Source organism: Bufo bufo, chromosome 5, assembly GCF_905171765.1.
Source record: "Bufo bufo chromosome 5, aBufBuf1.1, whole genome shotgun sequence".
In the NCBI taxonomy this organism is placed as follows: Eukaryota; Metazoa; Chordata; class Amphibia; order Anura; family Bufonidae; genus Bufo; species Bufo bufo.
In genome coordinates, this window is record NC_053393.1 from 438,999,884 (window position 1) to 439,027,857 (window position 27,974).

General features: G+C 42.6%; 1 protein-coding gene and 1 long non-coding RNA gene across 2 annotated transcripts in view; one reads left to right on the forward strand and one right to left on the reverse strand.

Annotated features, from left to right (window-relative positions):
* RFTN1 (raftlin, lipid raft linker 1) overlaps positions 1–27,803 on the forward strand; it is a 376,685-nt gene extending 348,882 nt beyond the window's left edge. The window contains exons 9-10 of the mRNA XM_040433534.1: positions 17,308–17,389; positions 25,962–27,803. Of these exons, the coding sequence (XP_040289468.1) occupies positions 17,308–17,389; positions 25,962–26,420 (541 nt within the window). The 3' untranslated portion in view covers positions 26,421–27,803. The remainder of the gene's footprint in view (positions 1–17,307; positions 17,390–25,961) is intronic.
* Positions 371–27,931, reverse strand: LOC121002195. The gene is made up of 4 exons (XR_005779246.1): positions 27,795–27,931; positions 20,672–20,681; positions 6,952–6,958; positions 371–381 (listed from the first exon to the last, which is right to left on the reverse strand). It is a non-coding gene; the product is annotated as an uncharacterized LOC121002195 (long non-coding RNA).
* Between the last annotated feature and the right edge of the window lie 43 nt (positions 27,932–27,974).

Here is a 27,974-nt window from a genome sequence, read left to right on the forward strand (position 1 = left end):
AGCACAACGGGTATCACAATTGTACTTGATGCACAGGGTATACAGAACCCCGGTTTTGTTGAAAAAGATGGGATATAGAGCAGATGACTGTTGTCCGAGGTGTAATAGGCATAAAGCTGATCTAATCCATCTGATGTGGAACTGTCCAAAGCTTAGGAGATACTGGATGGATGTTGTGAACTTGATAAATGTTGTGTTCCAAACTAACATAGAGGTTACACCACTAGTGTGTGTTTTAGGATGTGTTAAAGTTCAGCCAGGGATGGCAAAAAAGAAAACGGCCATTATGCGTGTTTTATATCAAGCCAGGAAAAGTATTGCACAACATTGGATAGATCCAGAAGCACCTACATTGAAAGAGCTAATAGACAGGGTTCACATCTTGGTAAAGTTGGAAAGGTATGTCTATCAGAAGAGAGGAGCGGTCAAAAAATTTGAAATAGTATGGTTCTCGTGGTTGAGATATTACAACATTAATTAATAGTATATTGGGTGGAAAATGTCCAAAATATTGTATGCTGGATTATTTTATTTCTTGCCTGCTGGGAAGAATGGTGACCATTTATATGTTGGATGGATGAAAGATGAATATGTGAGCTGTTGAGGACAAGGGATGGAATGGCGGTCACGGAAGATATATGGGAGAGAGTATGTTAATGGTGTATGGTGTTACAAAGACTATCACGGAAATGACTCTGGACTTTACTTGGTCGCAGGACTGAAGAAGGGGTGGGTGGGAAGAGGGGGGTGGGTGGGTGTAAGGGGTTGTTACTGTAATAATATTTTGTTTTTATGAAACTCAAATAAAAATTATCTGATTTAAAAAAAAGAAATAAGCTGCAGTAGTACCAGAAAAGTGCTGAAGAGGCTAATAAATGCATATATACTAAATATATGTGTTGTTCACACACATAATTTAAAGAAGTTGTCCAAGTTATGAAAAAAAAAAAAAAAATTTAAAAACCTGATGGTCAGCAATAGATAACTAAGCTAATCAAGTTTTAGGCAAAAAAAAAATTTCTATTTCCTCATTTCCCTCGTTCTCTTCTAGCCCTTTGTTTACCTTCAATAACAACAATCTCTGAGGTTTTCCTTATGTATATTTGTGGGTGTCCAAAAAGACTGCCCAACCCCTGCTCTGCAAAGGGAATGAATGCACAGTGCTGCCCTGAGTGACATGTCTGACTGCTGGGATACTCAGCAGCATGTTGTATGTGTAGGACTACAAGTTCCAGCTGTACAATGACATTGCTGATACACACAGGATTTCCCCTCTATCTGTTCTTGTGCAATGCTCTGCAGAACTCCTCCAGTCTGTCAGCTCTGTGTCTGCAGGATGAGGAGGGAAAATCCTGTGTCTCTCTTTACTGCCTGCAGCTACTCAGGTAAGCCTCCAGCCCTGAGTCTGTGCTGCAGAAGGGGTTAAAGTTTCCTGAAGAATCCAGCGAGAGGGCAGACGTTAGGGCGTGGCCAGCACAGTGACGTCTCGTGTACATACACATATCTGGTCTCTCAGGCTTGTGGACGAAACATCATCAGAGCAGGGAGAGAAGCTGACATCACAGGTCATGTGACCCTCAGTGAAATCTGATAAAGGAACCACTACAGATAAATAAAGTGCATTGTAAACCCCTTACATTTGCCTAGTTAGAAACATACAAAGTACAAAAAAATTACTTGGACAACCCCTTTAACATTTGAGGTGCTAATGCTGCTTTGTTCAGTGCCTTTGGAGCTATTTAACCAGTGTCCCTGAGACAAAATCTACAGTAAAATGCCTGTGTTCTGTTCCATGCATCTCCAGATTCGGCATCCAGTGGATGCCATTGACTGTAGTGTATTCCACTAGATTTCTGGCATAGATACCAACATACTGCCAGACAAAATACTACTGCATCTCATTGCATAAAGTCCTGTAATTCACTTCACCAGAAGAGGCTCAGCTACTCAAATAAATCACAAACCTGATACAATAAGCAACTGAGCCAAGACCAGGGGTCAAGTCCTGGGAAAAAAAGTGTGGGAACTCACCCAAGATCCACTGCAAACCCCCCCCCCCCCCCCAAAAAAAAAGAAAAATATATATATATATTTCGGCCCACAGCAGAAGTATATGCCTATCGTCCACCAGCAAGGCAGCTGGCACTGGGATCTCCATGTTATTGGTCAGTTAATACATCAGGGACCCCCTGGCATGGGGCCTGGGCATAGCTAAGTGCAAACTGGGTGATCCATAGGCAGGACCGGGTGGCTGCCCTCATCCACCAGCCCGTCCCTAATGCCAGTCAATACCCCCTTAGGAAATCTCTCATCAGATGTGAGAGCAGCAGCGATCGATCATCCCAGGATTAATGTGTACAGTGGGAGGCCTCCCTTAGGCAAGTGACAAACTGCCCCAACTATTCTTAGGCAAGTGACAAACTCAGCTCTGCTACATCTACAATGAGCAACTACAACAAATGTAATGCCAAACTGCAGTTCCTCTATGTGAAGCCTTGGATAGCTTCCACTAGACCCACAGGCTGTGGGTCCAGTGGAAGCTATCCAAGGCATCACAATCACATAGAGGAACTGCAGTTTGGCATTACATTTGTTGTAGTTGCTCATTGTAGATGTAGCAGAGCTGGGTTTGTCACTTGCCTAAGATTGAGGAGGGGGGGGGGGCAGCTTGTCACTTGCCTAAGGCCAGGGTAAGGGGGGCCTCCCACCCAGGCTGTGCACATTAATCCTGGCTGATCGATTGCTTCTGGCCTGCTGCTGTGCTGCCTGCAGTCACATCTGATGAGAGTACTGACTGAGATTTGTTTCCTAAAGGAGGGGGTATTGACTGGTCTGGTCTGGGGCTGCTGGGCTTAAGTTATCACTATGTCACCGCCACCGGCGCTCCCACCAGGCGGGTTAGGGCCCCCGGACTCACTCAGGGACAGTCACAGACACTTAGGTCTGGACCGGACCACCAGGACCCCGGTCCGGTCGGATGGTCAAACCACGCTCACCTCAGCAGACAGTCAGGCAGTCGCAGGCTCAGGATAGGAGGAGGGGAGCTCTCAGCCAGGAGGAGAGTCAGTCAGTCAGACAGTGAGTCACTCGCAGCCAGCACCGCTGCACACAGCTTCCTCTTCCGTCCTCAACTGAAGCCTGCCCTGCACTTAGCCTGCCCTGCACAGTGCGCGTCACGCAGGGCCTCGCCTCCGCTCCACCCCCTGTGAATCTGATTTCACCACTTCCCCTCCTGGTCCTTTTGCCCTGAAAGGGAACGGCGTTCCTGCCATGAAAAAAGTGCAGAAACGCAGTTCCCATGCGTTCCCCCTCGACTCGACCCCTGGCCAAGACCATCTTGCCCATAAAAAGATCTTTATTAAATATACAATATTAAAATAAGCAAGTAACCCCAATTAATAAGGAAATGGGATACCAACCCGGGGTGGGACCAGAACCGCCCTATAAGTACAAATGAATAACAGTGACAAGTGTGACTACTAATGGCACTGTAACTAGGAAAGTAAATTCACTGCATACCCGTAACCAGAAATGATTAATCATATATCAATGCTGAAGCCTACTCCTAAATGAGGATCAGTGAAACAAGCAATACTAAAAATAAATGCCATAGTATGGTTAGAACGGTGTGTAAAGAACTGCACAGATATCAAAAAAAATTAAGCGCCTAAGAAAAAATTAGGACAAACCTAACACCATTAAAATAGGAGTGAAACAGGTTATAGGTAATAGGTTATAGGTGTCACGTGCCGGGGGTCCAATGCAGACCTCCAGGACGTCAGGGAACCGGTATACAGGTAGAACAGATCAAGGATACAGACATACGCACAGGCGCACTACACGGAACAGCGGGTGTGGACCCACTGTGCCACTGACTGGCGATACTTTGGAGGGGTGTGACTAAGCAACACCTGGTATTCACTAAAGCCTCAGATGGTGAGGATAGGCTTGGGCCAAAGGTAGTTGCCAGGGGCTATTCCAGAGCGTAAACAGAGTCAGTAGCAGCTGGTCCAGATAGACCAGGAGGTACCTGAATTAGGTACAGTCAGGGAGCATAAACATATGAGCAAAGACAGAGACGTAACCAGGAGCAACAGAATACACTGAGAATCGCAGAACAGAGATACAAGGCGCAGAACAGGCAAGAGCAGAGACAGAAGCAGTTACCTGCGCTGCAAGCAGTAGAAGCTAAGCGGCCCCAGGCAGAGCTGCACAGAACAGAGAATGGGCAATCCCCCTCTGGGGACCACAGGAACTCTCTTCCGAAGGCAGGACGGAACAGGCAGACATGAACAGAACAGGGACAGAAGCCAAAGGCACTACAGAACAGACATGGGACAGGATACATCGGATGCAGTTAAGCACTGCCAGGCTCTCAGATGCAGTTACGCACTGCTAGGTGATACACGAAACAGAACAGGATAACAGACCATAACATGATACATCAGACAGGGCAGGTACAGATCAGAACATGACATAAACACCATAACAGAACAGGAACCGGAGAACAGACACTTGATGCAAAACCAGGCGACACCACGCAGAAGGGTAGATGGAAAAACCCCTGGAACAGAAGCGAGGTGCTAGACTCAGCAGCCACAGACAGGACAGACTGACAAAGATTGAACAAGACCCCCAGAACCACAGCTCACAGGTCTATATAACTGGGTAACGAGGCACCTGGAAAGCCACACCCAGGCACAACAGACAGGGGAAGTTAACCCCATCAGAACCGGAACGCAGAACAACAGGATACACATGTACAGAACCGAGCGTTGCCCCTGGCAACTGGCATGCACGGAGACACCCACAGCCAGTACACCAGAGCACAACCAACCCGGCACCACAGACAATCAGAAGCATCACGGGGAACCAACCTCCCGTGACACCACAGAGACGGGGAGAGCAAACATACACAGGCGGTTCACAACAGACCCTGCAGCCAGCACGCAGCCTCTAGCAACCAGCCTGCACAGGATTTCGGCCTGCAGCCAGTACGCAAGGGTGCATGTAGCCAGCCTACACAGAAAACGTCACTGTGAACCGCAAACGGGTGGAAAGATTAGCCCTAGTTCACCCTCACTACCCCTGAACACAGGGAAATCATCCTGGTGGTGGATGAACCCCATACCGGAACCTACCCCTGCTTACCATAATTGACTCTATGATGTCCTGACACATTTCCCCCACTAGGGTTCTTCAGGGGACCAAAGTAGACTAATGGATTACACTTGTCCTGCTTTACACATAATGCAAAACGCCATGTTAAATAAAGACCGAGTACAGAGACAAATACAGTACCCCAAGCAATTTATGCAGATGTAACAGATACATACAAAGGAACAATGCCCCAAAGGCTAAAATAAGGTGGACTGATGTCAAATATACAAGACATCAGATAGTGTAAATAAACCAACTCATGATGTTTCTCTCCATGTAATATACACATTCATTCTGAATACTGAACAGGTTTACATTGTCATCTCTCTATTAATATAGTGAATTTGAGGACAAGATTGTGTATGGAGGCAGGCTGCAGTTTTAGGTTTTCAATACCAGTGCCAGTTTTCTTGTAAACACTAAGGAGACATTTATTAAGACCGGCAATTGATATGTCGGTCTTCATCCCTGTGCGCTAGTGGTGGATGCACCAAAGTTATGTGTGAGGCACGGCCTCCACATAACTTTCGCACTTGCTGACGCCAGCTTTACAACATGCTTTAATCTACGCCAGCTCCCTCGCTGGAGTAGATAAAGATCATTTTCCACGCCAAAAACTGGTGTGCAACATGATAAATGAGAACAGCCTCCCGGCTCAAACTTCTTCCCAACCCACCCTACGCCTCATTTTTTTGCCACTTTGCAAAAGTGGCATGAGTAGGGAAAAGTCACAGAGTTTGCCGCAAAACACTTTTACGCCAAAATCTGCTACAAAAATACGCCAAAATGTGACGTAAAAAACATAATGTATAACCCCCTAAATTCATTAAAGAGGACCTTTCACCGATTCTTACCCTATGAACTAACTATACAGATAGGTAGAGCGGCACCCGGGGATCTCACTGCACTTACTATTATCCCCGGGCGCCGCTCCGTTCTGCCGCTATGCCCTCCGGTATCTCCGCTCACTAAGTTATAGTAGGCGGAGATACCAGTCCCTAAGTTATGGTAGGCGGAGTCTGCCCTAGCGCTGGCCAATCGCAGCGCAGAGCTCACAGCCTGGGAGGTTATTTTCTCCCAGGCTGTGAGCTCTGCAGTGCGATTGGCCAGCGCTAGGGCAGACTCCGCCTACCATAACTTAGGGAACGGAGATACCGGAGGGCATAGCAGGAGAACGGAGCGGCGCCCGGGGATAATAGTAAGTGCAGAGAGATCCCCGGGTGCCGCTCTACCTATCTGTATAGTTAGTTCATAGGGTAAGAATCGGTGAAAGGTCCTCTTTAAATGCATATTTTTCAGGACAAAGTCTGTAAGAAAAGTATTCTTTACTGAATACAGATGATGTATTTTATTACAGTTCCAGATTTCTGTGAATAATTTGAAGTTGGTAGACAGAGGTCAAATTAAACTAATTTGTGAGTTGTCAGCTTGCAGGGACATCCGTAGGCTGCACGTGCACATGGTAAATTAAAGTCCATTGTCTAGAAGTGGAAGGAATAATTGTCAGGATATTTTTTATGCTGGTAATCTAAAATGTGAAAAAGAACATTGGTTTATTTTTGTAAACAATCTACAGCCTTTCTGCTCTACAAGCAAACATCCTAAGTACAGAGCGCCAACTTGAGAGGCAGCTCAAGTTTGGTCAGTGGAAAGGCTAGTTAGAATAGGATAAAGGCAATGAGAGTTCATAAAAGAAGACTCTTGAATCCATTCAAGACCAAGCCAGTTTTCACCATGAGGACCAAGCCACATTTTGCAAAAATGACGTTTACGTGGTAATAACTCTGGAACGCTTTTACTTGTCCAAGCGATTCTGAGATTGTTTTCTCGTGACATATTGTACTTTATGTTAGTCAATGAGTCAATATGTTTTATCTTTATAAAAAAAATTCACTAATTTCTAAATTTGGATTTCTCTGCTTTTAAGACGGACAGTTATTACTTAACATCCCCCATATGTCTACTTTATGTTGGAATCCTTTTGTAAATGTCATTTTATTTTTTAGGACGTTAGAAGGCTTTGAATTCTAGAAGTAATTTTGAAATTTTTAAAGAACATTTCCAAACCCACTTTTTTAGTTACGAAAACATTTTGTGGGGCTTGCATAGTAGAAATCACCCATAAATGACCCTAATTTAGAACCTACCGTACTCCTCTCAAATTATTCAAAACTGATTGTACAAACTTTGTTGACCCTTTAGGTGTTCCATAAGAATTAAAGGAAAATGGAGGTAAACTTTCAAAATGTCTATTTTGCAAGTTTTCCATTTAGTCCTGTAACGCAGCTAGGGGTAACAGCTAAACAAAACTCAATATTTATTACCCTGATTTTGCAGTTTACAGAACCACCCCATATGTGGTCGTAAACTGCTGTATGGGGACGCGGCAGGACGCACATAATTTTAAGTTGCCATGTCACATTTAAAGATCCCGTGATGCATCCCTACAGTAGAAACTCCCCAAAAGTGACAGCCTTTTTGGAAACTATAGGATAGGGTGACAGTTTTATTGGTACTATTTTGGGGTACATATGATTTTTAATCGCTCAATATTATGTTTTTTTGTGAGGCAAGGTAACCATAAAATAGCTGTTCTGGCACGTTGTTTTTTTTTTTTTTTGACAGGATAGATCGATCAAGTGTTGTTTTTATAGAGCAGGTTGAAACGGACGCAACAATATAAAATATGTCTATTTTTAGTTTCAGTTTTACCTAATAAAGCACTTTTGAAAAAAAATCATGTTTTTGTGTCTTCATTTTTTAAAAGCTATATTTCTTTTAATTTTCTGCTGATCGTCTTGTGTATGTTCTTGTATGTTGCAGGAAAAGCTGACATTTTTATTGGAACCATTTTTGGGTACATGTAATTTTTTAATCATTCAATATTACACTTTTTTGGGGTATGGTGACAGAAAAAGGCACAGTTTTTAATTTATTTCTTTTAACAGCGTTCACCTGAAGGGTAGATCATGTGATATTTTTATAGAGCAGATCATTACAGACGCAGCAATACCTTATATGTCTATTCTTTTTTATTTATTTCAGTTTTATACAATAAAATCATTTAAAAAAAAAAAAGTTTTTTGTCTCCATTTTCTGAAAGCTATATTTCATTTATTTTTCTGCTGATCATCTTGTATAGGGGTTTTATTTTTGCAGGAAGAGCTGACATTTTTATTGGTATCATTTTTGGGTACATATGATTTTTTGATCATTCAACGTTATACTTTTTAGGGGCAAGGTGACCAAAAAATTGCTTTTTTTGGTACAGTTTTTATTTTATTTTTTTAACCGTCTTCACCTGATGTGGTAGATCATCTGACATTTTTATAGAGCCGGTTGTTACGGATGGCACAATACCTAATATGTATTTTTTTTTTGCTAAGTTTTACACAGTAAGGCTACATTCACACGTCAGTATTTTTCTATAATCCGATTTTCTGTCCGTTTTTTGCGGATCCGTTGTTCCTGAAAATGTTTCCGTATGTCATCCGTATGTCATCCGTTTTTTGCGGATCAGCAAAGAACGGAAACATGTATTAATTTCAATAAGCAAATAAAGTTGTTTGGATTTCTTGAAAAAAATAAAAAATAATAATAATTTAAATGTAATTTCCAGGAACGGATTCCGTATAAAACGGATGACATACGGAATGACATCCGTATGTCTTCCGTTTTTTGCGGATCCATTGACTTTGTATTGTACCAGGATCCGATTTTTCAGGAAAAGAATAGGACATGTTTTATATTTAAACGGACATGCGGAACGGAACAACGGAAACGGACAGCACACATTGTGCTGTCCGTTTTTTTTCCAGGACCCATTGAAAATGAATGGGTCCAGATCTGGTCCAGATCTGTTCCAGAAAAAACGGAACAGATCAGGAAAGAAAAAACGGACGTGTGAATGGACCCTAAAAGAATTTTTGAAAAGAAAAAATCTTGTTTTTGTGTTGCCATATTCTGAAAGCCATATCTTTTTTTATTTTGATGGCAATTGTCTTATGTGTGAGCTAATTTTTTGCAGGATATGGTGATGTTTCATTGGTACCATTTTGGGGTGCTCGCTCGCTATTACGCTTTTTGTGAGGCAAGGTGGCAAAAAATGGCTATTTTGGCACAGTTTTTATTTATCTTTTTTAACGATGTTCATCTGATGGGGTAGATCATGGGACATTTTTATAGAGCCGGTCGTTATGGATGCAGCGATACCTAATATGTCTTTTTTTTTTATTGTATATGATTTTATTAGGTGAAAGGACATTTTTTTTCTTTACTTGACACTTTAATTGTTTTATTATTAAAAAACACTTTTTCAACTTTTTATTTTTGTCCCACTGTGGGACTTCAAATTTTCAGGGTTTGATACCAGTTTCAATGCAGTACAATACATGTTGTATTTTGCTGCATTGTCTGTCAGCGTAATACAGTGTAAGACACTGATAGGGGTTGGGTCTCCTAGGCTTCCGTGTGTAAGGCTGCCATAGCAACCATGGGCCCCCTGTCACTGCAGCACGTGGGGCCGATGGCGTTAGAGAGGAAGCCGTTCTGTGCAGGATACAAGAAGCTGGTGTGCTGCATTTTGTATTCTTTTTTTTTTCTAACGTGTACGTCAAATGGAGGCATAAAACGTGATGTGAGCCCACCCTAAATGACACTAACCAGAAAGTCCCTACTCATTCAGAAACGTACAAACCAATGACGACCAAAGACCTGCATTATCATATTGTCACCATTGTGATATTTACTGTCTACCATTTCTTAAACCTTTCATTTCCATGTACTAAAGAGCCCTGCAGGGATAGGGAGATGCCACAAGTCATCCATATGCATTCAGCTAAGGCCTCTTTCACACTTGCGTTGTCCGGATCCGGCGTGTACTCCACTTGCCGGAATTACACGCCGGATCCGGAAAAACGCAAGTGTACTGAAAGCATTTGAAGACGGAACCGTCTTCCAAATGCGTTCAGTGTTACTATGGCACCCAGGACGCTATTAAAGTCCTGGTTGCCATAGTAGGAGCGGGGAGCGGGGGAGCGGTATACTTACAGTCCGTGCGGCTCCCGGGGCGCTCCAGAGTGACGTCAGAGCGCCCCATGCGCATGGATGACGTGATCCATGTGATCACATGATCCATGCGCTTGGGGCGCCCTGACGTCACTCTGGAGCACCCGGGGAGCCGCACGGACGGTAAGTATACTGCTCCCCCGCTCCCCACTACACTTACCATGGCTGCCAGGACTTTAGCATCTTGGCAGCCATGGTAACCACTCTGAAAAAGCTAAATGTCGGCTCCGGCAATGCGCCGAAACGACGTTTAGCTTAAGGCCGGATCCGGATCAATGCCTTTCAATGGGCATTAATTCCGGATCCGGCCTTGCGGCAAGTGTTCCGGATTTTTGGCCGGAGCAAAAAGCGCAGCATGCTGCGGTATTTTCTCCGGCCAAAAAACGTTCCGTTCCGGACCTGAAGACATCCTGATGCATCCTGAACGGATTTCTCTCCATTCAGAATGCATTAGGATAATCCTGATCAGGATTCTTCCGGCATAGAGCCCCGACGACGGAACTCTATGCCGGAAGACAAGAACGCAAGTGTGAAAGAGCCCTAACATCAGAGAAGAATACTGTTCTTATTGTACTACTGTAGATTTTGCTTTAGCCCACTGGGTACAAATAATGAAGGAAAATCCAGCATGAAATTAGATAGCCCTAGAATTATTAAAGAAAGTAATTGAAACCCACATTTAACCACTTTACAATCAGCAGCTAAAGCTGTGTATAGGGATTTAACCTTTTTTGAAAAAATACTACTTTTTCCATTATGTTTCTGATGTATTCATAGCACTGACATTCTTTTGAATTGCTATAAATATGCATTTAAGAAGTTATTTTGCAAGGGCAGCAAATTCAGGACTATGGGTATACCAAGTAAGGCCACTCTACATGAATCACTTGTATCCAGACAGTTGTTTTAGGCCACAAATGTACATGAGAGAAGTTTCTGTTGAGTGTGAGCAACAATCTTTTGTGCAAGCAAAGAAAGTGAACTCACTATAATCATTCCTCTAGTGACACCAGTTGCATGTAGAATTCCATTGAGAGAGATGTAATGGATGTTCATTTAGGTAATTTATTGAATGTACCCTAAGAAATAATGATAGAGGTCGAAGGAAAATCGTCTCTCAAGCTCTGAGATACATATCTGACAAACAGGAATAGACTGAAAGACACAGGATGTGAGCTCACAGAAGAGGGGGGGTTGCAAGATCAATGACATAATGAAATTACAACCATAGATAACTTAAAAAAAACAAATATAACAATGGCCAAAGCACACGAAGTATAGCTGCTAACAGATATAACACTGAAAACAATTATGATGGATTTTAGTTTAGAAGCCATTAGCTGGGAGAGCACACCAGGAGCCAGACACAATTTATATTTGTGTACAGCACTTCAGTACACAGATCCGGCTTACATAAACTGATAGCATCTGATGGAAGAACGTAGCATGCTGACATTTGGTGTCATAAATAATGCGCCAGATGTATGTGAACGATCCCATAGAACACTATGGGATCAGTTCTGGCTTCAGTTCCTCTACAAAGTTTTCTGCACCACGCCAGGGGGGATCTGAGCCGGATATATGCGAAGCGGGCCTCACTATGGTTGTTTTTTAAGCTTTCTTCTCATGATCATTAGTTCAGCCCTTCAAAATGACATCCAACTAGGAGAGGTTTTATGAGATTAGAATGTCATTCCTAACCATAGGCTGTACCTGGTATTGCTATTCAGGCCACATTACTTCAATGAAACTGAGCTGCAGTCCTAGAAACATTCCACAGCCAGGAGTGATACTGTTTCTGTACCTTATTTTTAATTTCAGATCAATTTTGGAAATTACATTTTTGATTTCTCATCCTCGCCTGTTTTTTGTTTTTTTTGTTTTTTTTTAACAATCACACCATATTTGTATGTATAGCCACATATGAATAACTGATTTACTCTTATCGCTTGAAGACTGTTTCTGTGTACCTTTGGAGAAATTTCAATATAGTGCATACGATTTTATGCATTTAGTGACATACTGTATGGTTTGGAAGGACCCTTGTTCCTGACCACTGCCAGATTGCTGCTACCTCTCTTAATCGTACATACCTTCGAACTGCCATTATATATTTTTAGAGGAATTTTTAATACAGGACATTCGATTTTATGCATTTAGCGATACACTAGATGGTTTGTTGAGACCTCTTTTTCCTGACCATTGGAAGTTTTACAATATAGGATTGCTGCTACCTCTAGTACCAATTGCACATATCATCTTTATTAATGTTATTAATTGTATCTATTGCATTTCATTTCCTTTTATTTGTATCAATAAATTGCTTTCAGTTGACACAATTGTCAGTGAGTGCCCAGATGTTACTTTTATATCTTGGGGAACATGCAACTTTTTGATGTTTTTTTTAACCTTTATTTGTAAGGCAAAGTGCTTAGAATTTTATTTTATGCACAGTGTGGGATACATAACATCAGGGGCGGATTGGCCATAGACCCTACAGGGAAATTTTCCGGTGGGCCGATGCCCAGGGGACCATTAAAGCACTCCTGATGGCAGCAGGCCAGTTACAAAATGATCTGATGATTAATGGCCGCAGTTGCCCTCCTGAACTTAACTGTATTACCGTCCTACTTATGTTGCCCCATGTTCTATCAATTTAGACCTGCCTACAACTTGAGGCCCCTTTTAGTTTTTTTCCAGGGCCACTTTAAGTTCACAATCTGCCCCTGCATAACATGATATTTTAGTAGATGCAGCATTTCCGAACGTGGCAATACCAATTATCTTTTTTTGTATTTATAATTGTTTTTTTTACTTTTAATATGATAAATGGAGAAGGGTGGTTGATATGAATTTTTAGTATTTGTGGTATTGTTTTTATTTTAACCCTTCAGTACTTTGCAGTTTTTCATTTTTTTGTTCTTTTACTCCTGACTTTCCCGATTCATAACTGTTAGACTTTTCGGTTCATGAGGGCTTAATTTTTGTGGGACAGTTGTAATTCCTATTGCCACCTTTTAATAGTACATAGGATGTAGCTGGGAAAAAAAAGTGGGAAAAAATTCCAAATCAGGTGGAATTGGGGAAAAAAAACTGATGTTTTATGGGTTTAATTTTTATGGCGTTTCCTGTGTGGTAAAATGGGGCTGTGTACATGAGTGGTGATTTTCACGCATCACTTGTGCGTTGTGTGAAAATCGCAGCAAGCTCTATATTGTGCATTTTTCACGCAACACAGGCCCCATAGAAGTGAATGGGGCTGCGTGAAAATCGCAAGCATCTGCAAACAAGTGCGGATGCGGTGCGATTTTCATGCATGGTTGCAAGGAGACGATCAGGATGGGGACCTGATCTTTATTATTTTCCTTTATAACATGGTTATAAGGAAAAATAATAGCATTCTTAATACAGAATGCTTAGTAAAATGTTCATTGAGGGGTTAAAAATAACCCCATGGTGATGGACCATGTGATGAGCGCAGTGAAGTCATCAAAGGTCCTTTAGCCAGGTCCTGAAGAAAGTAGAAAGAAGAGGAGATCCGCTACACGACCAAGTGGATGGGGTGAGTTAAAGGGTTTCTATCACTTCGTATCACATATTTAGCTGTCAGACACTAGCGATCCGCTTGTGTCTGCTCTAACAAACCATCCTAATATGATAGGTTTTGGGGCAGCCGTTTTGCTAAAATAACAACTTATATCTATATGCTAATGAGCCTCTAGGTGCTATGGGGGCATCATTAGCACCTAGAGGCTCAGTCTACCTTCATAAACTGCCGCCGCCCAGCGCGTCTCTCCAGCCCGCCCATCTCCGGCTGAATGCGATCCTCCCCGTGCGCGTCTCTGTTCGGCGCATGCGCAGTGAATGTCTGACTGCTTCCCTGCTCAGACATCTCCACTGCGCCTGCGCCGATGACATCATAGTGCTCCGAGGAACAGGCGCAGTGGAGATGTCTGAGCAGGGAAGCGGTCAGACATTCACTGCGCATGCGCCGAACAGAGACACGCACTGAGAGGATCTCATTTAGCAGGAGATGGGCGGGCTGGAGGGACGCGCTGGGCGGCGGCAGTTTATGAAGGTAGACGGAGCCTCTAGGTGCTAATGACGCCCCCATAGCACCTAGAGGCTCATTAGCATATAGATATAAGTTGTTATTTTAGCAAAACGGCTGCCCCAAAACCTATCATATTAGGATGGTTTGTTAGAGCAGACACTAGCGGATCGCTAGTGTCTGACACCTAAATATGTGATACGAAGTGATAGAAACCCTTTAAATTTGTTAATTTTTAACCCCTCAATGGACATTTTACTAAGCATTCTGTATTAAGAATGCTATTATTTTTCCTTATAACCATGTTATAAGGGAAAATAATAAAATCTACAGAACACCGAACCCAAACCCAAACTTCTGTGAAGGAGTCCGGGTTTGGGTCTGGGTACCAAACATGCCGATTTTTCTCACGCTCGTGCAAAATGCATTAAAACGCTTTCGCACTCGTGCTGAAAAATCGCACATTTTCCCGCAACGCACCCGCATCTTGTCCGGCCCTCACACGCGATGCCCGTGTGAAAGAGGCCTAAGGGCTCTTTTTTTGCAGGGCAGTCTGTGATGTACATCTTCTTCAGGGTGTGTGAAAAGGCTAATGTAAATAGTTTTTAAAATAAAAATTAAGTATTATACATTTTGTATGATTTTTGGTTTAGAGCCACTATATTGGGGATATGCATTTGTTTCTTTCAAGCACTGTCAGCAGAATACAGCAGCTGTTGGATGGTGGCCTGCATTGTGTGAATGGACAGAACATAGAGGCTGAGACATGTCACAGACATTGTGACAACCCCTGTGAGAATGTCCTTTAAAGGATTGTCGAAATCCATATATTTTTTATTCTGCTGACAGCTCCCGTATGGAGTTGTAGGTAATGTCTCCTATACTATATTATTGGCATTTCTCCCAATAATTGTAGTATTAATTTCTACCTTGTTTCTTGCCTGCTGTATTGTCAGCATTGCTCCAGCTATTAAAAGAGCATTTATGGTTATATTAACTTTATATAAATAAAAAATCTCATTAAGCGACATGTCATAGGCAGAGAGGCTCAAAGATTGATTTTCACGTCTTTGTGTGCTTTGCAGATTTTCCTTAAACTGTTCATTGCCATTATGATATTATTGCTATTACTTGTAGTTATTTATATACTGTTCATATCTTCCATTGCATACTAATTATAACAGTTAATTAAACTGAGAAAATGCATGTATAATAAGAATAACATTCCAGCACCACCAGTTTTATTAACTAAATTAAAAGAAAGGCACTGTGAAGAATTGCATAAAATTGTTAGAAGATTAAAACTGATGCCATGTAATATAAAAGTATAATAACACAGCGAAATATTCTCAGAAATTTGTGTCCAGATAGATAGACAGATGATTGATTGATAGAGTAGATAAATATATTGGATAGATTGATAGATTTGAAAGATTAGATAGATAAATAGATACTGTAGATAGATGAGATAGATACTGTAGATAGATATATAGATAGACATACAGGTAGATAGACAGACAGATGATTGATAGATTAGATAGAGTAGATAAATAGATTACGGTAGACAGATTGATAGATTGGAAAGATTAGATAGACAGACATAATACCAGTATATACGGTACTTACAAGATAATGCCATATTTAGCCCATATAATTCACAAATCATATACTGTACTGCCTAATTACTATGCCATATGACTCCAAAGAATACTACCTCCCACATCATATTATATATATATTTCCTGCATAATGCTACAAATTAATTCTCAAATAATACCAATTTAGTTCTCTCCTGGTGTTCCTATTCTCTTGGGGCCTCTAGTAAATGGGGTCCAGTAAATTTCCACCCCCTAAATCCGTCTGTGACTAGATAGAGGGAAGTTACTGTACATCATGTACATTACCCTTCAGTAATTTCTTTTGCTCTCATCACAAATAGTTTTTTCCTCTCACAGTTGGCTCATCCCTAGTAGCTATCTATGCATACTTGGGCTACTTTCACACCAGCGCTTTCCCTTTCCGCTATTGAGATCCATCATAGGATCTCAATAGCGGAGGAAAATGCTTCAGTTCTATCCGCATTCATTGTCAATGGGGACAAAACTGAACTGAAGGGAATGGAGTGCACCAGAATACATTCCGTTCCGTTTGATTGCGCTCCTATCACGCACATAAAAGCGCAGCAAGCAGCGTTTTTGAGTGCATCCTGTGATGTGGAGCAAGACACAATAGAAAACGGATTCGTCCCCCATTTACTTTTAATGGAGTTCATGACGGATCCGTCTTGGCTATTTTAAAGATAATACAACCGGATCCGTTCATTGTATTATCATGACGGAAGCGTTTTTGCTGATCAATAGAAGCAAATGAGGCTATAATGGATTAAAAAGGAAAAATAAATATGAATGGCAGTGTACTGAAATAATACAGTGGTAGCAGTCATTATGAGACATATAGTATATTATATGTAGTATATTTAATTAGGAATTAATTGCAGGAGAAGTGGAAGATCCAACAATTTTGGTCATTGTTTACCTGAAACCTTTGATTTTCATACAGTGTAATGAATTTATTTGCTCTGATATGTTGCATTTCCACTTTATTCTGTAGACAAGGTTGAAGTGTTGGTTTGACGTGCGAGAGGGGATCTATAAATTACAATTTCAGTGTAGGAAATAAGATGATATTTTTCTGTCAAATTTCATTTCAACATTTGAGTCATACTTGACATGGAAGTCAGAGGACTAGGTTAAGCTTATTAAGATTTCCTTCAAGGGGTACTTGATAATTGATGGCATCTTGGACATAGATAGCTATTCATACATCTGTGCACATATTTTGGAAATAAATTGTGTTCCACTTGTATCCTTGTAGAGGATTTCCTCAATTCCAGTTGTCACCATTTCTGCATAGTGTGAATTTAATATAAATGGAAATTCAGGACACATGGTTAATGGCAAATGGTTATGTGATATTTGCACTGTGGTGACTGATAAAACATTTTACTTATTCATTAATCTCTTTTCCAGGGATGGTAATGTCACTACCAAGCAAATTGTGTTCATGCAGAGACCAACACTTCCGCATAAGACCAAGAAGAAAGAACCAAAGGTAACAGCATGAAATCTGATACTCTACCTTTCTAGTGCTGGCAGAGGAATAGCTATATGGGGAGCAGAGATAGCAGTCACACCTGGGCCTTGATGTCTGAGAGAGCCCAAAGGCCTTCTTCCACATATACCAGCAGCCATAACTTAAAAACCACTGACAGGTGAAGGGAATCATTATTTCGTTATAATGGCATCTGTCAAAGGGTGAGATATATTATTCAGCTAGTTAGTTCTTGAAATTGATGTATTGGAAGATGAAAAAATGGGCAAACTTGTGACTTTGACAGGGGCTAAATTGTGATGGCATCTCCAAAGCTTGTGAGGTTTTCCTGGTACCTAGTGGTTAATACCTACCAAAAATGGTGCAGCTGGTTGGGTTGAGCGAACCCGAACTGTAAACCCCGGACCCAAACCCGAACATTTCAGTAAAAGTTTGTGTTCGGCGAGTTAATGGCGCTTTTTTTAAAAGCCATCACAGCCATGCCCACTATTGGCATGGCTGTGATTGGCTAGTGCAGCATGTGACCCAGCCTTTATATAAGCTGGAGTCACGTAGCGCTGCACGTCACTCTGCTCTGATTAGTGTAGGGATAGGATGCTGCTGCTGTGAGGGAGATAATAGGAAAGAATCTTTTATCAGAAGTGCTTGTTTAACTCAGCGATCTACATCGATTTTGTTTTGTGGGTGCAGTGCACAATCTTTTTACCCTGCTCTAAGCCCAGTGACACTGAATTTTTTTTTTTATCTGTCTGTTATTTAGGTGGGCGTCGGCGGCCATTTTATGCAAGTTCAGTGCACCAGCACAGCATATGTCAAATACAAGCTTGAAATACTGCAATTATATTCTGGGTTTAAAAAAAATCGCCCATTTTTGGCAATACCCTACATCTGGGGCCTTTGCTGCATGTGTCAGTGTGAAATACAAGCTTGAAGTACTGCAATAATATTCTGTTATTAAAAAAACACCCATTTTGGGCAAAATACATAATTTGCGGCCTTTGCTGCATCTGTCAGTGTGAAATACAAGCTTGAAATACTGCTATAATATTCTGTTATTAAAAAAAAAACGCCCCTTTTGGGCAATATACTAAATTTGCAGCCTTTGCTGCATCTGTCAGTGTGAAATACAAGCGTTAGATACTGCTGTTATTTTCTGTAATTAAAAAAAACACTAATTTTGGGCAAGATTCTAAATTTGTGGAGAATGAGGCGAGCGTCAAATAAGGGATGTGGCCCCGGTCATGGTGCTGCTGGTGGAGCTCCTGTTGCAGGGAGAGGACGTGGTCGATCTGTGCCAGCTACACACACCAGTGAAACACCTTCCTCAGGTGCGAGTAGGCAACAGAATCTTCAGCGTTATTTGGTCGGGCCTAATTTGGCTCTACGAATGGTGAGGCCAGAACAAGTACAGGCGATAGTAGATTGGGTTGCTGACAGTGCCTCCAGTTCCTTCACATTGTCTCCCACCCAGTCTCCTGCTGAAAGATCAGAGTTGATACCTGCAGTCGATGTCCATCAGTCTTTCACCTCACCCCCTTGCAAATCAGCAAAGCAGTCTTAGCCCCAGGTCATGCAGCAGTCTCTTCTGCTTTTTGATGGCTAGCAGGAGTTCCCAGGGCCATCCACATAGCCCTGTCCCAGTATGGATGAGATTGAGTGCACTCAACCACCTATCTTTCAAGATGAGTACATGGGAGGACCACCGCAGCACGTCTCGGATGATGACGAAACACAGGTGCCAACTGCTGTGGCTTTCTGCAGTGTGCAGACCGAAAAGGAGGGAAGTGGTGAAGACTGGATGGAAGATGATGCGGAGGACGATGAGGTCCTCGACCCCACATGGAATCAAGGTCATGCGAGTGACTTGTGTAGTTCGGACGAAGAGGCGGTGGTCGCACGGAGCCACCAGCACAGCAGAAGAGGGAGCAGGGTGCAAAAGCGCATTGGCCGTCCCCTAGACAGTACGCCTGCTACTGCCCACCGCACCAAGGAACCGAGCACACCAAAGCCAACTCCAAGAAGTTCCCTGTCATGGCAGTTTTTCAGACAATGTGCTGACGACAAGACCCGAGTGGTTTGCACGCTGTGCAATCAGAGCCTGAAGTGAGGCATAAATGTTCTCAACCTGAGCACAACCTGCATGATCAGGCATCTAAGTGCAAAGCACGAGCTGCAGTGGAATAGACACCTCAAAAACCAAGAAAGGTCTCTGGCTTCTGCTGCTTCCTCTTCTGCTGCAGTCTCGGCCTCTTCATCCACCTCTGGAGTGACAGTGGCACCTGCCACCCCGCAAACAGAGGATCTGCCAGCAACACCACCACCACCTGGGTCACCAAGCATCTCCATAATGTCCCATGGAAGCGTTCAGCTCTCTATCTCCCAAACACTGGAGCGGAAGAGGAAGTACCCCCCTACCCACCCACGATCCCTGGCCCTGAATGCCATCATTTCAAAATTACTGGCCTTTGAAATGCTGTCATTACGTCTGGTGGAGACGGAGAGTTTTAAAAGCGTTATGGCGGTGGCTGTCCCACAGAATGTTGTGCCCAGCCGCCACTACTTTTCCAGGCGAGCCATCCCTACCCTGCACAACCAAGTGGGGGACAAAATCAGGTGTGCACTGCGCAACGCCATCTGTGGCAAGGTCCACCTAACTACGGATCCGTGGACCAGTAAGCACGGTCAGGGACGTTATATCTCCCTAACAGCACACTGGGTAAATGCAGTGGCAGCTGGGCCTGAGGCGGATAGCAGTTTGGTGCATGTCCTTCCACCACCGAGGATGGCAGGGCGCTTCAGTTTGCCTCCTGTTGCTTCCTTCTCCGCTTCCTCATCCTCTACCGCCTCCTCATTCGGTCAGCGTAACACCTTCACCACCAACTTCAGCACAGCCAGGGGTAAACGACAGCAGGCAGTTTTAAAACGTATCTGTTTGGGGGACAAACCCCACACCACGCAGGAGCTGTGGACGGGCATGGAACAACAGACCGATGAGTGGTTGGTGCCAGTGAGCCTCAAGCCCGTTCTGGTGGTGTGCGATAATGGGCAAAATCTCGTAGCAGCTCTGGGACTAGCCGGTTTGACGCACATCCCTTGCCTGGCGCATGTGCTGAATTTGGTGGTGCAGAGGTTCCTTAAAAATTACCCCGATATGTCAGAGCTGCTGCAGAAAGTGCAGGCCGTCTGTGCGCGCTTTCGGCGTTCTCACCCAGCACTGCAGCATCACTTCGGGCTTCCCTCTTACTGCCTCATATGCAACGTGCCCACAAGGTGGAACTCCACCTTGCAAATGCTGGCCAGACTGTGCGAGCAGCAGCAGGCGATAGTGGAGTTTCAGCTGCAGCACGCATGGGTGAGTCGCTCTGCGGAACAGCACTTCACCACCAATGAGTGGGCCTCCATGCGAGACCTGTGTGCCTTGTTGCACTATTTCGAGTACTCCACCAACATGGCCAGTGCCGATGACGCCGTTCTCAGCGTTACTATCCCACTTCTATGCCTCATTGAAAAAACACTTTGGGCGATGATGGAAGAGGATGTGGCACAGGGGGAGGAAGAGGGATCATTTCATAGGGTTTCAGGCCAGTCATTCACAAGTGGCTCAGAGGGTGGGTTCCTGCACCCACAAACGCCAGGTACACAATTATCCAGCCAGGGCACAGTTCTGGAGGATGACGAGGTGGAGGAGGAGGAGGAGGAACCGTGTTCACAGCAGGGTGGCACCCAAACCAGCTCATGGCCATCACTGGTGCGTGGCTGGGGGGATTACAGAGGACACAGACAATACACCTCCCACAGAGGACAGCTTTTCGTTGCCTCTGGGCAGCCTGGCACACATCAGCGATTACATGCTGCAGTGTCTCCGCAACGACCGCCAAGTTGCCCACATTCTAACTTGTGCTGATTACTGGGTGGCCACGCTGCTGGATCCCCATTACAAGGACAAAGTACCGTCCTTAATTCCGTCACTGGAGTGTGATTGTAAAATTGTAGACGCGCTGCTGGTGGCATTCCCACTTGACAGCGGGGGCACAGTGGAAGCACAAGGCGAAGACAGAGGAGGAGGAAGAGGTTGCCAACGCAGCTGGGGCACCACCAGCACCTCAGAAGACAGGGTTAGCATTGCCGAAATGTGGAAAAGCTTTGTCAGCATGCCACAACAACCAGCACCACCAGCTGATATGGAACGTCTTAGCAGGAGGCAGCATTTCAGCAACATGGTGGAGCAGTATGTGTGCACACGCCTACACGTACTGACTGATGGGTCTGCCCCCTTCAACTTCTAGGTCTCCAAATTGAGCACATGGCCTGAGCTTGCCCTTTATGCCTTGGAGGTGCTGGCCTGCCCTGCAGCCAGTGTATTGTCTGAACATTTGTTTAGCACGGCTGGAGGGGGTTATCACAGGTTATATTTCCCAATGTTTTGGAGTGTACCTTAATTTAAAAAAAATAAAACAAAAAGCAGTGTAGGCTACCTCGTCCTCCTCCACCGCCGCTTCCACCTACACCGCCACATCCACCGCCTCCTCAACCTCCTACTCCATATGGACCTCGTCCTCCAAGATCAAGATTATTATTTTTTATTTTTACGTATTCTATGTTATTTTAAGTCATTTCCATATCCACATTTGTTTGCAGAGCACTTGTCATGCTCATAACCATTTTGCTGCCATTTGCAGCCCTCTAGCCCTTTCTATGACTTTTTTCGAGCCATTTTAGTGCTCCAAAGTTCGGGTCCCCATTGACTTCAATGGGGTTCGGGTTCGGGGTCAAGTTCCGGTCCCGAACTCGAACTTTATGTGAAGTTCGGCTGAACCCGTCAAACGCGAACATTCAGGTGTCCGCTCAACTCTACAGCTGGTAGACCGAGGACATGCCCATTATTGCCCAGCACTTGATAAATAGGGTCAGTGAATGCTGGCTATTATAGAAAGAAGGGAAGAAGACACAATGTGAGTAAAATAAAATAAATTGCAGCTTGCTCCATATGGGGCTGTGTAGGCAGAGACCAGTCAGAGTGCCCTTGCTGACCAGTGTCCACTGCCGAAAGTAACAAGAATGGGCACATGAGCATGAGAAATTAACTTTGAAGCAATAGAAGAAGGTGACCTGATCTAATGAATCATGTTATCTTTCACATCATACGGAGAATCGGGTGCATGTACACGGAAATGACCACACCAGGATGCATTATGGGAAGAAGGCAGCAGAAGCAGTGTGATGTTCTGGGCAATGTTCTAGTAGAAAATCCTGGGACCTGACTTTCATGCAGTTGTTAATTTAACATGTACCACCTGCCTAAACATTGTTGCACACCAAGTACATTTCCTCCTGGTAACTGTATTCCTTAATGGCAGTGGTAGGGTAATGATCCCTGCCACACTGGAAAATTGATCAGGAGTAGCTTTAGGCACAAAACAAAGAGTTTAAGGTGTTGACTTGGCTTTCATACAGTCTCAGTCTGATGGAGCATCTGTGGGATGTGCTGGAAAAACAAGTTTGATTCATGGAGACCCCACCTCTCATCCCACAGGACTTGAAGGCTTTTTCTCAAAATACAAACATATCCCCTATCCACTGGATATGGGATAAGAATCTGATGAGTGGCGTACAAGGCTCAGTTGTCTCTGGGAGTCCCATAGACAGTAAATGGAGTATCAGTGCGTATGCTCGACCTGCTGCTCCATTCATACCGGCACATGGGACCACTGTTATCATGATTGGCGGCCAGTCTCAGGAGTCATACACCCACCAGTCAAATCGCCTATCCCCTACGACATTCTACAGCAACTACATCCCACCTGTTACATACTAGCAGGTTAATATTTGGATATTAACATTTTACAGCACCAAGTAATTATGAACTATTGTATTTTGTATGCCATAGGAATCACATAAGGCAGGGTGTAACTTTGTGTCATTAACTGCATTAATTTATGTACTGTTTTCCAATACATTTGCACTCTTGTACAAAATGTGAGCTCCCTGTGGAGAAAACCAAAAGAGAGATAAGATGGGTGTTTACAGCTTTACTGAAGCGCACTTTTTACATTGCCAGATGGTTTAGAATTATTCATGATCAAGCTTTAAACATTTCACATGTATGGTTAGCTACATTCAATTTTTCTTTACTGTTCCATCCATGATAAATAGAATTCTTAACAACCTGATAGAAGGGGACAACGTTCTGAATTATAGTACAGAGCTGAATTCACAAGTTGAGTTTCAGACTGTAATCTCCCAACATTCTTCGCTGTCTCAGTGTCTGTATAAAGCATTCTTTTAAAGGTTATGGACATCTATGGGGCTTTTTTTTATTTAAATGTACATAGTTTTGGGTTTTATTAATAATTTTGCACTGTTTGGCTTCAGCAGCTTCTGTGTATCACAGTACATAACAAGTGGCAGAATACTGTTCATTACCACATCTGTCTCCAGGTACACTCTCTCCTCTTCTGAATGATTTTCTATGCTGATTTATGACCAAATCAAAATTAAACTTTGTAGTGGTCATAAATTATCTTAGAAGATTGTTCGGAGGGAGAGAAATAGGGGTTGGAAATTAGGCAATCAGACAAGCTCTCTGACAATCAAAGGCATTCTATGGCCTGCTATGTACTGTGAAACACAGAAGCTGCAGAAGCCAGATAGTGCAACATGTTTAATTGAACCCTATTGCAAAAAATCAGCCTAACGTACATAGTAAAACAGAGGTGCCCGTTGTCTTTAAAGGGCTTGTCCAACCAGCAGGATAGGCCATCACTAGCTGATTGGTGGTAGTCTGGCAACACAGCCAATCTGCTGTTCTGTGATGTTAACAGTCAGGGTTATTGCCCTCAGCCATACATGGCTGAGATCAAAATACCCATCGTATGCAGTGACCAGGGTGGCAGAGTCACAGAAACAACTGAGCCGACAGTGCTATACTATTTCCGTAGCTCCCATAGAAATGAGTGTAATCTGCAGAAACAGTGTAGCACAGAGCACCATATGTTCTCAGAATAGCAGTGCCTTCAGAATTTCAACACGTATCGTACACAAATGTGCCACCCAGTGACCAAGTGATAACCATTGCAGCACCTACTTACTATTGTCATACAGGGTCCTCAATAATATAATTACTACATATTTAGTTATAATACATAGGGGGAAATTATTTATTAAAGGTTGTATGACGGTTTTCTGCCTATAGAAGTTGCAACTTTGTGCTTAAGTGGCATTTTGCACAAACATTTTTTTTTTTTTTTTTCCATATTGACACCACACTAGCCACTGTTAAAAAGATGTTTGGGGCTCTTCCGGAGGGGCTGTGGCCTCCCTTGGGCCGGTTCATAGCTTTTAATGCCATAGATTTGTTTTTTTAATGCATAGACTGCAGTTTATTAATAGGGCTGCACCTTTTGACTCCAGTGTATCTAACTCCATTCTTGATAAATTCACTGCATGTTTTTTCTGCCCACACATAGATTTAACATCAGTTCTACATAGTAATCATGCATTACTGTACCACACACACATCTTATAATGACATCTGATCTGCTGTCTAAATCCTCTCCACTGGATAGGCATGTAGTCAGCCAGGCACATAATCACCAAGATCTTTCAGCTGGTTCTTATAGTCCGAGTAACCATCTTTAATTTTAGAGACAGGCAGCAGTGCAATATCTTTTAAACAAATAAGTAATTTCTGCGATGTGTAGGGAGCAATGTCCCAACATACAAAACAGAAAGTCGCTCTGTAAATGTGGCTCCTATTCTGACTGACCTGACCATGTCATGCATTATATGGACTGTCATTAATTTGATTTGACACGGACCCCCTGTCGATATTAGATGATCGTTGAGGGGTTAGAAAAGCCACAACAGTACCATTTTAAGAGGGTTTACTTCATGATACAATGTTCAGTTATTTCTCTTTTTTTTTAACAGTGTTAACTACACAGCAGAATGTTCGCATGAAAACCTAAAACTTGTGATTTCCTTTATTCCTATTAGAGAGCTATTCATTTGTTTTGCAAATTGTATTCCTGTCTCTGCTCCTCCAGGCATCATATGCAGAACATTAAACTTTGACAAAAGCCTTGTGTGAAATACAAGCTGCACGGAGTCATTCACATGCACTTTCTGAAAACATTTTAGTTTCTGTTGGATTTGCATATTATCTTTTTTGGATTAATCAGATAAAATACAATCTAGTTTTAATAGGGTAATTCTTGTTTCTCCCAGGGTTGATGATGGAGATGATCACTTTCTATTAGCTCCAGTCTTTGATCTCTGGCATGTATAGTTTGATCATCTGTACAGCATATTTGAGTTGTTTTGAAGGAGTCAAATTGTTAATTGAAACGTAAAGTCAGTTTATAGTGAGATTAGATCCATCCATGGTTGGCACACTGTGACCATATAGAAAGGCATCACCATATAGTGGAGATAATAACATGCAGTAATTTCTGCCATTAGTAATTCCTGCCAGTCTCAAATTTGGATTGTTTTTTTTTTGTTTCAATAAACTATTTGTTCTAATATAGTACCGTGAACTTGAGCCTTTAATGTTTCTGCTTGACTATTACAGTTCCACTTGAGGTTTTCCAAAGATGAAAGACACAGCAAGCACTCAAGGAAAGGGAAAGGAAAAGTTAATTCCAAAGACAGAGAGACTGATCGAAACAAGAAAAATGAAGAGCAGACAAAAACTGATGATACAGTAGACATACATGGGAACCACCAGACAGATGGCAATATCTTACAAAAGAGTGAGGGTGTTCAGGAGGATTTAATTAGTCAAGAAAAGAATGAGGTGGTCGAAGAAACCCCATTATTGCGTAATGCAAATTCTTCTCCACTGTTGGAAGAGTCATCTAAAGACATAAAGGATGAAGAATCAAGGTGCACAGATGGGACTAAGAGTATGGAAGTAGAATCAGCTGATGTTGGGATTGCAAGTGATGTAAAGCAAGCTGAGAACGATGCCAGCGAAGCAGGTGTAGATACCCCACTGATGGAAAATCTCCAGATTGACAACAAAAAATAGGACCAGCTGCCCGGTGTAGGACTTACAGAGCACTTTGACACTGATGATGTATATCCAGAGTATTATGCTTCAGTTCTTTCTGTACTATTACATTCAGAAAATTGTTGACCCTATGGTAGCAAGAAGAGAGAATTTCCAGTCTTGGTAGTGTATGAAAACACCTTAGGAGCTTTTTTTTAACAGCCCACAATAAAGTCAAAATAAAGGTCTTTTTGCTAAATGGTAAAATTTTAAGATCAGCAGACAGAGCAGAACAAACCCGTTTGAGGTCATGTGGGATACACTGTAATAAGGGGAACATCATGAGAAGGGACACATTGACCTTATACACCTTTATCTATTGAATGACATTTACATTGCCAAGATAGAAATGTACTGTAACTATGTTGATAACCATGATGGTGATAGTATAATAGAAGCTGGGACTTATTATACCATCCCAAAACATGGCCATAAGCCCCAGTTAGCTTAAACAGGAAAAGCAATATGGAGAAGCCTAAACATAAAAAATAAAAAAAAATGTTTCCCGCTTCATCACATTTTAGATATATTTATATAGATGCTTAAATTATCTGCACAGGCAAACTTTGAAACTGTTTTGTATGCAGCATTTTGCATATAGTTGCACTTCATATTATTTTGATATAGTTTTGTTTACTGTTTTGTATAAAGAGATATTCTGTATTGAAAAGATTTAGCTATCAGATATACCGATATGGTAATTATTGTTACATGCAGCCTTACAGCACATATTCTGTTTACTGTTCGTGGGCGGACTTTGTTATAATTAAAGCTTCAAATGACATTTTCCAACAGGCTAAAATAATATATAGCCTTTTCTTCTGAGTTTCAGTTACTGCTTAATCATAACGTGATGAACAAGTAAAATTCTAAATGAAAACATTTGGACCAGTGTTATCTCTCAAATGATATTGCATATTGTATGGAATTTAGGTGTATGTATCAATACATATATGTACAAGGCTTAAAGGGTCACTGTATGCAAACAGATAAGTGGTTTTAGGTCAAGTGCAGGGAGAGAGAGAAGAACTGAGGTGCCAGAGTTTAGCGTTGACCGTAAATGTACTATGTTCTTGTATACCTACTGTCAGTGCTAAGCGCTGGCAGTCTGGTTCTCCTCTGCCTTCCCTATTACTGAGTGCAGGAAGGAGACAGAAGAACCAGACTATCAGCCCATAGCACTGACAGTAGGTATACAAGAACATGGTGCATTTACTGTTAGCAATAAGTGCTGACAGTCCTATTCCTTTCTCTCTTCCCTACACTCAGTAACTAACAAAGAAGCTCAGGGAAGAGAGAAATGTACAGAGCTGCCAGCAGTCAGCACTGGCAAGAAATCAGATAGTGAGGGACATATAGGGAGGCAGGGACTGGATAGTGAGTTAAGAGGTAGGCTGAGAAGCCTGCCTCTCCATGTTCCACATATTGACAGCATAGATGGATTCATTCTAGCAATGCTCAGTTAGAAGTACTGGTAAACTCTTGACACCCTGTTTTCTAGCAAAAAGAAACAACTTTCATAATAAAGTATAT